Raw genomic sequence first — 16,379 nt, forward strand, 5'->3', positions numbered from 1 at the left:
GTAGTGAGTAGTAATATATATTTTTTTACAAAATGAGATTGATGATTTGCATTTTCACTGTTGTTTCTCTTTCTAGTGTTCCAGCAAGATTTGCTTGCTTCTCCTCTAAGTTTTTTTTTGGCTTCAAATTATTCGTTAAATCACCAGCCTTCCGTAGCATTTAAAAAACTATTACACAAGCAGGACAGTTGCAAATAACATCTATCTCAATGGCTTGAAAACACTCATTGGATGGGGTAATTATGGCACGCCAAAACTGTCTTATGTGGATATATATCATTATACACTGCATACTCGTTATTATACAATGCATGCTCGTTATTATACAGTGTATAGTCTATATTATACGGTGCTTACTCGTTATTATACACTGCATACTCGTTATTATACACAGCATACTCGTTATTATACAGTGTATAGTCTATATTATACAGTGCTTACTCGTTATTATACACTGCATACTCGTTATTATACGGTTCATACTCGTTATTATACACTGCATACTCGTTATTATACAGTGTATACTCGTTATTATACAGTGCATATACGTTATTATACACTGCATACTCGTTATTATTCAGTGTATAGTCTATATTATACGGTGCATACTCGTTGTTATACACTGCATACTCGTTATTATACACTGTATACTCGTTATTATTCAGTGTATAGTCTATATTATACGGTGCATACTCGTTGTTATACACTGTATACTCGTCATTATACACTGTATACTCGTTATTATTCAGTGTATAGTCTATATTATACGGTGCATACTCGTTGTTATACACTGTATACTCATTATTATACACTGTATACTCGTTATTATTCAGTGTATAGTCTATATTATACGTTGCTTACTCGTTATTATACACTGCACACTCGTTATTATACACTGTATACTCGTTATTATACAGTGCTTATTTGTTATTATACACTACATACTCGTTATTATACACTGCATACGTGTTATTACACACTGCTAACTCATTATTATACACTGTATACTCGTTATTATACAGTGCTTATTTGTTATTATACACTACATACTCGTTATTATACACTGCATACGTGTTATTACACACTGCTAACTCATTATTATACACTGTATACTCGTTATTATACATTGCATACTCGTTATTATACACTGCATACTCGTTATTATACACTGCATACTCGTTATTATACACTGTATACTCATTATTATACACTGTATACTCGTTATTATACATTGCATACTCGTTATTATACACTGCATACTCGTTATTATACACAGCATACTCGTTATTATACATTGCATACTCGTTATTATACATCGCTTATATTATTATACACTGCATACTCGTTATTACAAACTGCTAACTCATTATTATACACTGTATACTCGTTATTATATATTGCATACTCGTTATTATACATCGCTTACTCGTTATTATACACTGCATACACGTTATTATACACTGCATACACGTTATTATACACTGCATACTCGTTATTATACATTGCATACTCGTTATTATACACTGTATACTCGTTATTACACACTGGTAACTTGTTATTATACAGTACATACTCGTTATTATACACTGCATACTCATTATTATACACTGTATACTCGTTATTATACACTGCATACTCGTTATTATACATTGCATACTCGTTATTATACATTGCATACTCGTTATTATACACTGTATACTCGTTATTACACACTGGTAACTTGTTATTATACAGTACATACTCGTTATTATACAGTGCATTGTGTGCATACACATTGTACAATTCAAATTCGTTAATATACAATGCATTGTCATTATTTTATACATCATCCCAGAATACAATGCAATATGTCAATTCAGTGTGCATGTGCTAGTTGTACTGTTTACTGAACTGCATGTTTGAGTAGCTTTTGCGCCACGTAAGCAGCAATGGAGATGGAATCCTCTATGATAAATATCCTGGTCAGTCTCAATTTGCAATCATTGAAAAGTAAGTTTGAAAGGGAAAGAATAACACCTGATATAATTTGTAAACTGTCCATTCCACAAATGGAAACACTAGGTGTCATCAATTCAAGCGATATGATGAAACTAAGAGTTGCATGTTCAACATATGGAGGACAATCGCCTATGATACAAGGACGTGAATTCTCAATCCCTAAATTTGTTTTAGAAAACTTGCTGGATGAAGATTTTACCATAAAGGAGATTTCAACGATTCTGACTGTTTCCGAAAGTACAGTTTATCGACGAATGTCGAAATACGGTTTGAGTAAAGTGAATTTTACAGAGATATCTGATGTTGAACTAGATGCTAAAATACTGAATATAACAAGAGATTTCCCATACTGTGGAGAAAACATGCTTAGGCAATTACTTCTTAGTCGACATTCCATAAAGATTCAACGCATGAGATTAAGAGACAGTGTACACCGAGTAGACGAGGATGGAGTCATCAGCAGAAGGATTACACAACTGCATAGGAGAGTTTATAATGTTAAAGGCCCTAATCATTTGTGGCATGTGGACACAAACCATAAATTGATTCGATGGTATATAGTAATATTTGGTTCAATTGATGGGTTTAGTCGTTTGCCCACTGTTCTAGCTTGCCTCAATAATAATAAGTCTGATACTCTTTTGCATCACTTCAAAATAGGTGTTGAGCAGTATGGTTGCCCAAGTCGTGTCCGCTCTGACAAAGGTCTAGAAAATGTGGGTATAGCTGATTTCATGCTTTCAGAAAGAGGGGTAGGTAGAGGAAGTATGATAACTGGCAAGAGTACCCACAACCAACGCATTGAACGACTATGGAAAGACGTTTTCAGTGGTGTACTGAGTATTTACTACCAGTTGTTCTATCATATGGAGGACTGTGGTGTTTTGAATCCTTTAGACACCAGGCATATTGTTGCATTGCATTACGTCTTTCTGCATAAGATTGACGAGAAATTGGAAATTTGGCGACAAGCATGGTCACGGCACAGAATGAGAACCACGAGAACTTCACCTCTCCGTTTGTGGGTTTCAGGTCAGCTCCAGAATCCAATGGGAATTGAACTAAGGTCCACAGAAATTGTTAATTATGGGGCAGAGGGGATTATCTATGATGATGAAGAAGACGTAGACCCAAGACCAATTTTGAATACACCATCATATGAATTGTCACCACAATGCAGGGATCACCTTGGTGCAGCTATTCCAAGAGACTGGACTTCTGACAATTATGGGGTGGATATCTTCATGTTAGCTATACAAATAATCAACAACCATAATGTAAACCAAGGTTATAGGTAGTAACATTTAGACAACGGTAGTATGTTCCTCTATTCACGGTTACTTTTTTAGTAACCGTGCTCTATTTAAGGATAAAACGAGGTTGCCATAATTTCGGTACAATACATTTTTGGGAAGGGATGTCTCCACTGGGTACATGTTTATTAAGGCTATGGACCTTGCACATGTTGGTATTGTGGCACACTATTTTACAGTTTCTGTTTTTTGAGAACAATTCGGATATTGTTAATGAAACCCTATTTGCTCTTATCACACGGCGGCCATTACTGAATATTAATTGATTTTCATGCCTTGCTTTCGTCTTGACATATTGGTGGCGGATAATATGTATCCTTTCGTTGCATGGAACGTGAAAGCAAGGCTTGAAACACAAATTAGTCAGCAATGGCCACCGCATGATAACAGCTAACTGTGATGTCATTTGTTACATTTTTGCCAAACAGCATGCGAATGATGTCAGATATATTTAGTAACTGTAGTGAACACCACCATATTTGATCTTTGGAAATGAAAATAAACAACTGTGCCCGCCTATAACGTTGGAGTTTGATCCCAGAGTGTGGAAACTAATTTGCATAATAGTGGAAATGTTTATGGTTATACAGTAACTTTCTTAAGTGTTCTGATTTCAGCACAACTTGATAAGAGCATCTTGAGTGATGGTTTACTATACATGGGTATTAGCGGAGGTATTGGTCAGACAAAGCCTCCGTTTGTATTTTGGGTGACATTGACATTTTAAACAGTCTGCAAAATAAAATAACATTTATCATGCTTATGTTCAATGTATGTATCAGTTTTGAAAAAAATCTGTCCATGCATGACTGATAACTGGTTCCGGAATGGTGACAATTTGCGATTTTGATGCATTTTTTACTTCCGTGTGCGAAACGTAAAAAGGTCTGTATTTTACTAATTTGGTGATATCTTAAGAACCGTTGAACACACTTGACACTTGTACATAGATGCATTAGGGGTGATGCACATGGCTGATTAGGTTATGGTTAAAATATATTCAAATTAACTTATTTGCATAATAATTAATCTAATTATAGCTATTTTGGTGATATCTCAGAAACCATTCAACACATTGCAATAAAACTTGGTACAAATTTGGATAATGTGCAGACGTAATTACGTTTTGGTTGAAACCAATTTTCATTAAATCATGTATAACGGCCAAATTTCAGCTAACTGTTCTACATGGTTTAATGAAACTTTGTAAATAGATGCATTAGGTTGATGCACACACCTGGTTAGTTTAAGCTGGAAGTTTATATGCAAATTAGTTATTTAATTTGCATAATGATTATCCAAATTGTAGCTACGATATTGATCTCTTGAACTATTCTACATATTGCAGTAAACCTGGTACACAGATTGGGTGTAGGCATGATTAGATTATAGTGGGAATTAGCCATTTTTAGCAGTTTCACTGATATTTCAAAACACCATCACAGTTTCTTAATTCTCTGTTGTCAGCAAGTACACTCAAGTTATTCAAAGATGTATATAGGGTGGATGCAGTGTAGTTTTTCCCCCAATTTGTCTTGTCAGCAATTATACTATTTCTAATTCTCACACAGCTTTCTTTGTTTTGTTTTAAAATGGCTGCCATTCGACCATCTTGAATTTTACCATGTAAAAAATTTACATGCGTATCCAAAGTTGTATATGTGTATGATGTTTGAACTTGATCGGTCCAGGTATGTCTGAGGTACAGGTGTTTAAAGTCTGTGTATAACAGATTCCTCTTGCTCCAAGACCATGTATGTGGACAGCAAAAGGTATAATGCAATGAATGCAATTTAATACAAATGCATTTTAACATGTTCTATAATGGTTAAATGAAAAAAAATGTATTCATTCAGGGCGAAGTAAGATTGTAAACTGTAATTCGTAACACAATCATGCATAATAGCTTTGCTAAATGGGCTTGAATGAAAATTGCTGCTACATTTTATGTCAACATAATATACTTTATTGTATAACCCAAAACAGAAATGTCAAACTAAACTAAACTAAACTAAAATGTTCTATTACATTCATATACTGTAGAAATAAAAATTATTCACGCAATTTCATGTAATTTTCAGAAAATAAAATTGGCTTGAAAATCAGGTTTTACAAAATGCACCCCACTTTTTCAATGTGCGTTAGGATTCTAAATATGCTTGTGATTCCTTGAAGTTTTATGATACTAGACGGTTATTGTAATGCAATAAACAACAATTCAATTGTGCAAAATGTATGCAAAAATATTTGTGTGAACATTTTAAGTTCTACATATAACACTCTACATTGTTGAGGGAATGTATTGGATTTAGTACCTAAAATCTATGGACAACATATGGGTATGCTTAGGAAAATCAACCAATGGTTTTATTCAATACAAACATTTCAATTATAATAATGTAATTGTGTTTTTGGAGTGAATTAGTGTGCATTGACAAAAAACATCTTAAACAAGTCATTGTTAATGACACACTCCCCGTCCAGAATTTTTTGATCTGACATATCAATTTGATGCTAATGAAGTCATTGAGATTAGATTGAAACCATTAATAGGAGATGGATTTGTAAAAAAATACGATTTAGTGCTTTTACGCGAGAATTGGACATTGGGCAGTCACATTGAATCAAATTACAAAAATAATGTTCATGTTGATTTATCTATTGGTATACTGTCTTTGTACAAAATTTAAAGAGAAATGTTTATTGCATTCAAGATAAAGTAGCATGGGTACCATGAAAAACAAGATGGCCGTCAGTTGGCTATATATGTTCGAATCACGAAAAAAAATGATGTGCACCTACAACCCAATATGTATGATCATCATACCAACTTTGATTCATATCGGCCTAGTCATCTCTGAGAAACAGCTCCAAACATGTAAAAATGATGATTTAGCACTTTTACATGAAATTTGGGCATCGGTCAGCCATATTGAATCCAATCACAAAAATAATGATGGTGTAGTTGTATCTCTTGGTATACTATCTTTGTACAAAATTTAAACAGAAACGTTCATGGCATTCAAGATAAAGTAGCATAGGTACCATGAAAAACAAGATGGCCGCCAGTCGGCTATATTTGTTCGAATCACGAAAAAAAATGTTGTGCACCTACAACCCAATATGTATGATCATCATACAAACTTTGATCCAAATCGGCCCAGTCATCTGCGGACACGTTTAGGTATCAGAAATAGCAAATTTTACATCCAAAATGGCCACCAGTTGGCCATTTTTGCTCCGATCATAAAGTAACTTGACGCGCATATGTAAGACATTATGAATTATTTTCATGTAAAGTTTGAATGAAATCCGTCAATGGGTGTCCGAGATATAGCCTCGGACGTACGTACGGATGGACGAAACTAACCCAAATTAATAGTCCCCGTTTTCGGACTTCGTCCGAACGGGGACTAACTATAACAATCCACAAACTATAAGCTAACTTTCTCCATTTGTTTAATGAAAATTTAGATGAGGATGTTAGAATTTAAGAGTAAATATTTTTTTATTTTTTGCTGAAATTCAAAAGAAATGTACATATATGTTCAAAGTGAAGAGTTCAGCATCTTGATGCATAAATGTTAATTAAAGAAATTTTAGCAGTAGTGAACAAGTGGAACAATTTTTTGGCAGCCTGGATTACCATACAAAGTCTAACAGTTAAATTTGAACTTGAGAGCATTCATGTAGCTTTGTTGGGATCATGAGACTATTATGTGAAATACTTGATGGCCTGAATGTGTGTACATTGAAAGAACAAAATGAGAATGCACCAGCAAAACCATCCCGTAGAACCCAATTCAATCGTCTTAGCAAATTAAAATCAAACACTTATTCAAATGATTGTGTTTTGGAAGTGCTGAAAGTCCCAAGACCCCAATAGAGGTTTAAGAATGGTACAATTTATAAACAACTTTAAATACAAAAAGATGTTTAGGATATTTTGTATGTACCAGTAATAAACATAGTGATATGATGTATGCACAATTGTCATTTGTATATCCATTAGGGATAACTTTTTGACAACACATTAATGGGAAACTCTCATATATGTATTAAAATCATATGTTACCATAGAATTTACTTGTAAATGCATAGTCATATAAAGTATGCATTTGTTCAGTTGATAACAACTCATGTTCAATACTAGGTATTGGTAATTTAAGTTTATTAATGCATGTATCTGCCTCAGGTAGGAAGGACTCTTTATATTCAACAAATTCTATCGAAGGATGTGTGCCAAAACCCAAAACTGGCTCTTGAACTGATCCTGTTGCAAATGACAGAACATCCTCCAAAGTAACATGATCTCTTCTATTACCTAAACAACAGAAAAAAGTTGTTACTAGCAAATTATTGAGTATGCAGGAAACTGTAATGATACATTAAGCACATTTCTGCAGTTCCTGGGATTGCACCATTGAATCATGGAAATGTCATTTGAATGAACAGCCCACTGCTCATTATGTATTCAAAAGTTACTGCCAATCCTACATTGTATGTTTTAGCATATTATGTACACATTATCTCTACCTTGAACGGACATATTTGTAACACTTTGATTTGAATAAATCTATATGATTGACAGTCATTTAGAAGAATTGTATCTTGTTTTCTCGTCCACTTTTAGATGAAAATTACACTTTAATCTTGTTCAACTAATAGTCTAATGCCAAAATCATATTCTACAAATATTCATGAATGTATGCAACAGAAATAAACAGTCCTCTATGCATTCTGATAATACAATCCATTATTCCAACCAGATGTGTTAACATTAGGTGTGATTTTCATACTGAAATCTGATCACCAAATTTTCCTGTTACACTCAAAGCTATGGTTTAAAGCTCATTCCAGAAGCTAAATATTATAGCAGTAATAAGACCCAAGATCAAAAAAGGCTTAGAACGAGCGCCGTGCTGAAGATAATGAACATAAATGTCCAAAAAATTAAAATCAATTAATAATAATCATGCAAGTTGTCAGTTATCAGTGCACCCCTTCCCTCCATCACACACATGGTAGTCCCAATGTGTGCACAATTTTTCTCCTTAGCTCTAAAGCTTAGCTATGGTGGATTGTTGGATACTTACTTGCAAGTTCACGCAAATATTTAATAAAGACAGCATACACTTCCCCTTCAAATCGCCTTTTATTTGACCCAACTTCACTGAATTCAGGGACCAACAGCAATTTTAGTTTTGGGAAGGTCAATGCACTAGACGGATTGTGGATAAATAAATGTTGCATGGTCGGCAGCTTAATACATAACTGAAAAAAAGAAAATAAAGAAACAAGTCATTGTCAATGACACGTCCTCCTTCAAATTCTGGGTGATACTGGCATTGAGGACATTAACAAAATGGTATCAAGTCTTTGTGCTTTGAACAAAAACAGTGTGAATGTCATGTCCAGTCACCCGTTTGTTGCTTTAGTATGCAGCCAAGCAGTGCAGTAATTCTTCCCAACTAAAGCACACTGCAAGTGCAATTATACTTGTTCACCAAATAGAATGGGTTTTGTAACCAATTTTGATTAATGTATTACTTAAAGGCATGTGCAGCATAAATGTCATAAATGCACTCTAAATCAAAGAGTGCAAAAGTTGAAAACATACACAGCCAGATATGCACATGTGTACCCACCATGTCCTATTTTATCTTCCTGACCTTACTAATGCATTGTGAGAAAGTTGTTGCAAGTAAGTAATGGGCTTTGCAACACTGTAGCAACAAAGTATCAGTTGTTCAAGATATGCAAATTAGTGATCTCACTATGACACCAAAATTATGTTTAAGAAACATATAAACCATTTTTTGACAAAAATTAGAATCATGATCTAAATGAATATTAAGCATATGCACGACAAGATGTATGTGTGTGAAGTTTGAACTTGATTGATGTTGCAGATATGGATCCAGAACTGAATTCGGTCATTTTGAACCCGATCCACGCAAAAAATATGACATGCATCAAGGTCCTATTATGTTTAATGTATGTACCAAATTTGAACAAAATCTGTTTATGCATGCCTGAAATCCGTTTCCGGAATGGTGAAAATGTGCGATTTTGATGCATTTTCGGCCTTAAAATGGCCGCCATTCGGCTATCATTAATCGGATCATGAAACAAATGCATGTGCATACGTCCCATATAACGTGTAAAGTATGAGTGAAGTTTGAACTTGATCGGTCCATGCATGTTCGAGATACAGGCGAGGACGGACACACAGACGCACGCACAGAGCACAATCCATAAGTCCCCGTTTACGGACTATGTCCGAACGGGGACTAACAAGTCATGACATAGCCACTATACAATTCAATTTAATGTAAGTTTACAGCACATGTATGTTACATGATACATGTCACAGATTTTGAATCGATCTGGTATCTAGAATGAAAACTGGAAACAAATACATTTCCATTCAGGGCAAATACTATGTATAACAACTATACGTTAGTTTAATTATACCTGATATATTCCCAATTTGTCCAGTCCTTGCTTTAATTGTTGAATACATGGACAAGAGGAATCTGTATCCATAAATAGTTCTTGTCTTATATCTTCAGAAAGAAACTGCGGTAATTGTCCATTTTGCAACATACTGAGAGCTATACCAGAATACAAACAATAATTAGTACATGATTTACTTGAGTTTAATATAGGCGGCTACTCATAAATGAAAATACCCAGAATTTACTAGCAATAAAATCAATCAAAAAATCAGATATCAAATGAGTGAAGACAAAAACAAACGTATTGGGTAAAGACCATGTTCTTCTTTTTGCACTGAAGAACATGGAATTATTCTAAAAATAGCAATTTTTGAAAGATGTTAGGTCAATTTGCTCAAAATACTATACACATGAAAAAACGCTGTTTTGTGTTATCATGGAAATGTATTTTAAATGATTTTACATAATAAGCCAAAAACATAATACTATTTATGACCAACTTTTTCAAAATTGATGTGTACCTGACTTCTACCTTTATATACAATTGAACTGCAAGTCACCAAAAGTTGAGAAAATACATGCATTAGCTGTTAGTATATTCAGAAAATTGCAATAAAATGAGTGGTCATCAGTTATTTTTCCATGGTAACTGAGTATGTAAATTATTAATCAAGTGATAGAGCAATTCATAAACATTCCCATGATATTCTATGTATGTACTAAGTCTGAATGTAATGAAGCCTAAATGGGATTTTGCTGTAGTTTTCAAGAAGTTTAAAATATCAATCAAAGAAAGCTTAGAAAGAACTCCTGTGTGCTTGTGAGAATCAGAAACAGTAATGTTTGACAGCACAAATGGAAAACACTACATATCACCCTACATACCCATGAGCGCATAAATCTTTGAATAACTATGAGTGTACTTTTTAACAATTGATATATGACAACTTAGATAATTAAAATGCACAAATTCCCACTATCATCTAATAATGTCTATGTATTACATCCAATGCATTTGTTTACCAAGTTTCATTGAAATATGTTGAACGGTTCTATAGATACCAGTGAAACAGCTGTAAATTAGTTAAAAATATCTAGAAACGTTCATGAGATATCACTGAAATAGCTACAAATTGGTTGATTAGTATGCAAATTAGATAATTTGTATAGATTGCCACTATAACAGCACCGAAATAACCTGATTAGGTATGTGCATCATTTCATGTGTACCAGGTCTCATTGAAATATGTTGAATGGTTCACTAGATATCAGCATAGTGGCTACAATTAGGCTAACCAAAAACTGAATCTGATCTGCCCATTATCCCAGACCATCTACATACCAAGTTTCATTGAAATCCAAACCATTCATCATCCATAAATACAGGTTTTTTACATCTAAGTGGTATCATTCAAATTGAACTAACAATTTTACCATATATTTTTAGTTGCGATTCTATCAAGCTGTTAGGAATGAAGGGAGGAACTCCTGACAAAATAACCTTAGTAGCTGGTTTAGTCAAAGGTTCAACATGAACGAGAATATCTCCAATGTCAGTAATACTGGCAGCACAAACTTGCTCGACAGAGCTCAAAGAATCAAGAAACACAATAACACTGCCGTTGGCTCTTGAAGCAGACAGACAGACAGACAGACAGACATGGTAACCACAAAGACTCCCTTTTTGTGCATCGCACACGTGAGACAAAAGTGACAATCATATGACACAAGTAGATTAAGAATAAACATACCCATGATTACACCAATAGTCATATAATCACTGGACATATACATCTTCTTCCCATTATCAAAGTAGGTCTCTTTAATCTCTCTTAAAATGATAGCAAAAAATTCCTTCCTAGGACCTCCATAATCCTTGGCTTTCTGAATGTAATGAAAGTAAAAAGCAATATTTAGGCTATTAATGTTAAAGAATAGAGGAATATGCTAATCAGTGTTTACTGGTATTGTGCTAACATATATCAAGCATAAATACATTATATGTATTATAATTGTCAAAACAAGCATCAAAGATGCATAGTCCCGTTGTGATTTTAATGGCAAAGCTGATCAGTAGTATTAGAGGAATGCAGTGATTTTTCACTGCTGGTAATCAGTAAGGTGTGCTTTTGGTTGAATTGTGATATTTTGAATCCAACCTGCAAAAAAAGGACATGCACCAAGTTCTGAAATAGCCAAAACAGCAGATTTTGACCAAGTTTTAGCATGCCATTTGGCCATCTTGAATGACGGCCATTTTGAATCCAACCTGCAAATCGAAGAAAGCTAAGAAAAAACTCCTGTGTGCTCTGTGAGAACCAGAAACAGCGTTGAAGTTGACGGTTCATGAGATATCACCGAAATACCTACAATTTGACTAATCATGCAAATTAGATAATTAGGATTGATTTCCACTATAACATAATCAGGTAAGTACATCACCCCAATGCATCTATGTACCAAATTTTATTGAAATACGTTGAATGGTTCTTAAGATATCACCAAAATAGCCTAAATTTACCTAATTTTTATGCAAATTAGATTATTAACATGCATACATACAGACAGGGTAACCGCAAAGACTCCCATTGTGTGCTTCGCACATGGGAGAAAAAAAAAAAGGATGTGTACCAAGACCCCATTTTGATCAATGTATGTACCAAGTTTGAACGTAATCCGTACATGCACGACCGAGACTCGATTCCGAAATGGCCAAAATAGTGGATTTTGACACATTTTTAACACTAAAATGGGCACCAGTCGGCCATCTTGAATCAGATCACAAACAAATGTATGTGTATATGTATCCCAAGTAGTATGAGGTGTGTATGAAATTTGAACAAGATCGGTCCAGGCATGTGCAAGATACGGGTTCGGACGGACGCACGCACTGAGGTCAAACTAAAAGTCCCCATTTCAGACTTCGTCCGACGGGGACTAATAAGTTATACTTTCGAATAACAATATAGTGAATAATATCTCTAGTTTATGTCTGCTTCTATTGGGAGGAGATGTGGTATTAAAAATCATTGAATCTTCAGTAAAGCGACAGGTGGCTGACTAGCAACTTTGTGACTGAGGTGGCTCTCCAGGGTGAATGATGCCATGCACACCTAACTAAGTAACCTTATACAGAAATGCCCCCTATTGTTTCAGACTATCATCTGGTGGGACTAAAACACTAAAACAAATTTACCTCTCCATAAAATTCCACCTCTAGTGTAGTTCTTAGCTCGTTTATATCTAGCTGACTGATCTCAGACATTCCAGTTTCTTTTAATGAAACTCTATCGACACAGATAATAGATGTATCTTCTTCATCACACTGATCCATTGTTTGTATTTCTAAGCTTCTTCCCAGCATTATTTTGGACTGGTAAAACCTTAGTATTTCTACTGGATCTCTTACATTATTTTGTAAGCAATATTGCACTGTCAGTTGTACAGTTTCATCTACAGTAGATGAATCTTCTACTGCAATCATCTGTAAATATAGTCAGCCCTAACATGTTTAACAGTGTCAAGTCTTTTATTATTCTGGATACTGACTACTGAAGTATGTGATATTTTCATGTTAAAGGTTGAAGCCTACTTTTGAATTAATGACTTAAAATATATCATTATGTATCATATATCTGTTGGTGTTATGTGCTAAATCTGTACACAATTAATGTCTAAAGTACATGTCCCTGTAGGGATCCCTCATTATCAACTACAAAATCATTTTGAATGGAATCACTTGTGATCATATCAGGAAGGTCTGGTACATAATTATAACATGTTCTAAAAAATGAGAAATTTCATTAACACTAAAAACATACTTACAGGGTTAATGACGTCTTCTCTTATATTTTGAATGTCCGATTCAACTACATGTACTATATTATCATGTGTCCCGTTATCACTTGTCCTGAAGAATAAATTATTTATGGCCATTTGTATATATATTTAAAAAAATTTGAACAGAAACTGAATCTTTTCAATAACAAAATGTAATGAAAATCTGCAAATAGAAATTGCCAAAAGGGACTTCATAAATACATTTTACCAATGATTTATAAGTTCATGGTGTGCAACTCAAAATAATTGTGATATGTGATATATCAAGGATTTGTATAGACTTGCATACACTCTAGTTTGTTTGTTGGTATGTTTTCAATAAAATCAAATATTTAAAAAAAATTATGCGAGTGAGTAAAGGGCGAAAGACGGGTTACCACGAAACAAACAAAAGACTTGTGTCCCTAGTAGATGCCCCTGGTTGTAACAGAATCAAGACAGAAGTTTGTTTATGAAAATTGAACTCCAATTTTGTCGTTAGTGGAATATTAATAAGCCTGTTAATCATTGCATCACGGAATGAACCCCAGACCGGTGACAATCATCACCGGTATTGCTAGAGGGCGTCTACAAGGGACAAAAGTCTCTTGTATGTTTTGCGGTAACCATTATGCGGTAACCCGGCTTTCACCATTAACACACATAATATTTTTAGTATATCATTTTATTGAAAAAATACCAAAAAACAAAACAAACGAGAGACTGTACAATGCTTGGAAATGTTTGATAGCATACATGAGTAAGGTTATCGCCATAACACGAACCATATCTTTCACAGACTCATTCAGGAAATGAATGTATGTCTTTCGATTTTGTGATTATATTTGTATCTTTATCGCACATCACACCAGTATTACATATCCTCTCCTATAAATCCTTGATATTATGAGGTTATGACCTGATATCACTTGTGAATAGAGCTGGTTGATACGAGTGACGTCATGGGGTAGATAATACAGCCCATGACGCCACGAGTATCAACCAGCTCTACGAACAAAGGATATCAAGTGATAACCTTTTTATCACATGACCAACGTTGAGTGTCAAAAGGACAGAGAAATTATATTTTTACGGAACTTCTCTGCGGCCACCGATGTTTTTTGATAATCGGCTGAATATTACCCTTCTTTTAGACGTCTTTCCAAAATAAACAGCGTGCGGTTCGAACACACATAAAACTATGACTTTTAACGTGAATATCGTGACGTTTACCGTACCATATCAGCAGTGATCTTTCACGATAAATGCCACAACTGGGAACGATATGCACCATGGCCATGTGATTGCAAAGCAAATCATATCACTCAGACTGTTAGAATGGCGAGCAGATGAGAGAATTTTGTATGTAGGTCTATGTCTAAGAATCACTTACTCATTAATAACGACGTCTTCTTGTACGGCAGATACCAAGGGTATATTTTCATTTGTCTATAAATGAGAAATACATACATTTAGTATGTTAACATGTACAAGGAGATGCCATACTATTACCATGGCAATCACACTATGTAATGATTATTAAATATACATGTGATGTAGTGGAATCAAAATGTCACATTTAATGTTTCACTGTTTATGTTATGTGTGCTCGGGAATAAAAAATACTGCTGTGTTTTTCGGATGTTTACAAAATTCACATTTTGCACTACATGCATTCTAATCAAAGAAACCAGCTGCCCAGAAAACATAGATTAATATTTTATTTACTTTACCTGCTTTTCAGTGATTTCATATTCTTTTGTTTATTGTTGCTGTCTACTTGTTGCTAATAATATTTATTGTATTTTTTATACTTTATTGTACCTCATTTAGTTAAGATCCTATTAAGAATACGACTTCAAGTCATTCATACATTCTGTCTGAAAACTGAATTACCGACACCTTAATATTGAAACTTACCAAAGTCATAGTTGTGATATTTTCATCTTCACTGTCATCAAATACAGAGGAACACGTCCAGAGATGATCACGTAATTCCCGGACAAGGACTTCTTGATTGCAACCTCTACATATTTCTTTTAAGGACGAACTTTCTGCTTGTTGTTCAATTGGTTCCGTGCTAAGTGTCGTTTGGATTGGTCGAATGTAGATTTTTGCTTGGGATCCCATGTGCGCCTTTAATTCACTGACAGACCACGATCGACAGCTGACTAACGTCAACTCACGACAATGCGGTAAACACTGCATCAGTTCGAATCCACCACAGTTACGTAATTGCGGGAAACCTTCAGACTCGTCCGATATTTTTTGTATTACACTTTCTTCATCATCATCGGCCAAAAACTGTATTTTTTTCGATCCCAATCCCGCTCTGTGAAGTACTTGCCTTTCAGTTACTGACGGGGCTCTTGACGACGTCCTACTTGCAAGGCAAATGAGGTGACTAGTCCACGTTCTACGACGAGCGGCACTGGATTGGACGCGTTTCCTTTTCTGGCCACGGGCGTTAGATGACCCCGAGGAGGAAGAGGTACTTGGCGAGAATAAGGATGCACGCTCTAGTGCAATTTCAGCAGCGCCATGTCGACGTGCACTGGTGCTCGGTGTGTCGTCTTTTTTGTTGACAATTTCGCTTACCATCTCACGTAACCGAACCTGATCGCCCATCTTACTCACCCCAAGTCGAATTAACTGACCATCAGTTAAATTTGGCACGGTGTGTATATCTATCCGTTCATCCCTAAAACGCTGTGTTAGGTTTCCTAATCCCAGCCTCAGCATAACAGTTTCAATCTCTCGATCACGATCTCGGTAATCTACTTGTGCC

At 34.9% G+C, this 16,379-nt stretch overlaps 1 protein-coding gene across 1 annotated transcript; it reads right to left on the bottom strand.

Annotated features, from left to right (window-relative positions):
* Positions 1-5,254: 5,254 nt before the first annotated feature.
* LOC144348601 (uncharacterized) lies at positions 5,255-16,379 on the bottom strand. Its single transcript, XM_085502407.1, has 7 exons — positions 15,512-16,379; positions 14,985-15,040; positions 13,598-13,682; positions 11,524-11,656; positions 9,789-9,928; positions 8,408-8,585; positions 5,255-7,635 (listed from the first exon to the last, which is right to left on the bottom strand). Exons 1-7 carry the CDS (start codon positions 16,331-16,333, stop codon positions 7,376-7,378), a joined length of 1,674 nt encoding a protein of 557 aa, XP_085358533.1. The 5' UTR covers positions 16,334-16,379; the 3' UTR covers positions 5,255-7,375.

The sequence above is a fragment of the Saccoglossus kowalevskii genome, chromosome 1 (assembly GCF_978046115.1).
Source record: "Saccoglossus kowalevskii chromosome 1, keSacKowa6.1, whole genome shotgun sequence".
In the NCBI taxonomy this organism is placed as follows: Eukaryota; Metazoa; Hemichordata; class Enteropneusta; family Harrimaniidae; genus Saccoglossus; species Saccoglossus kowalevskii.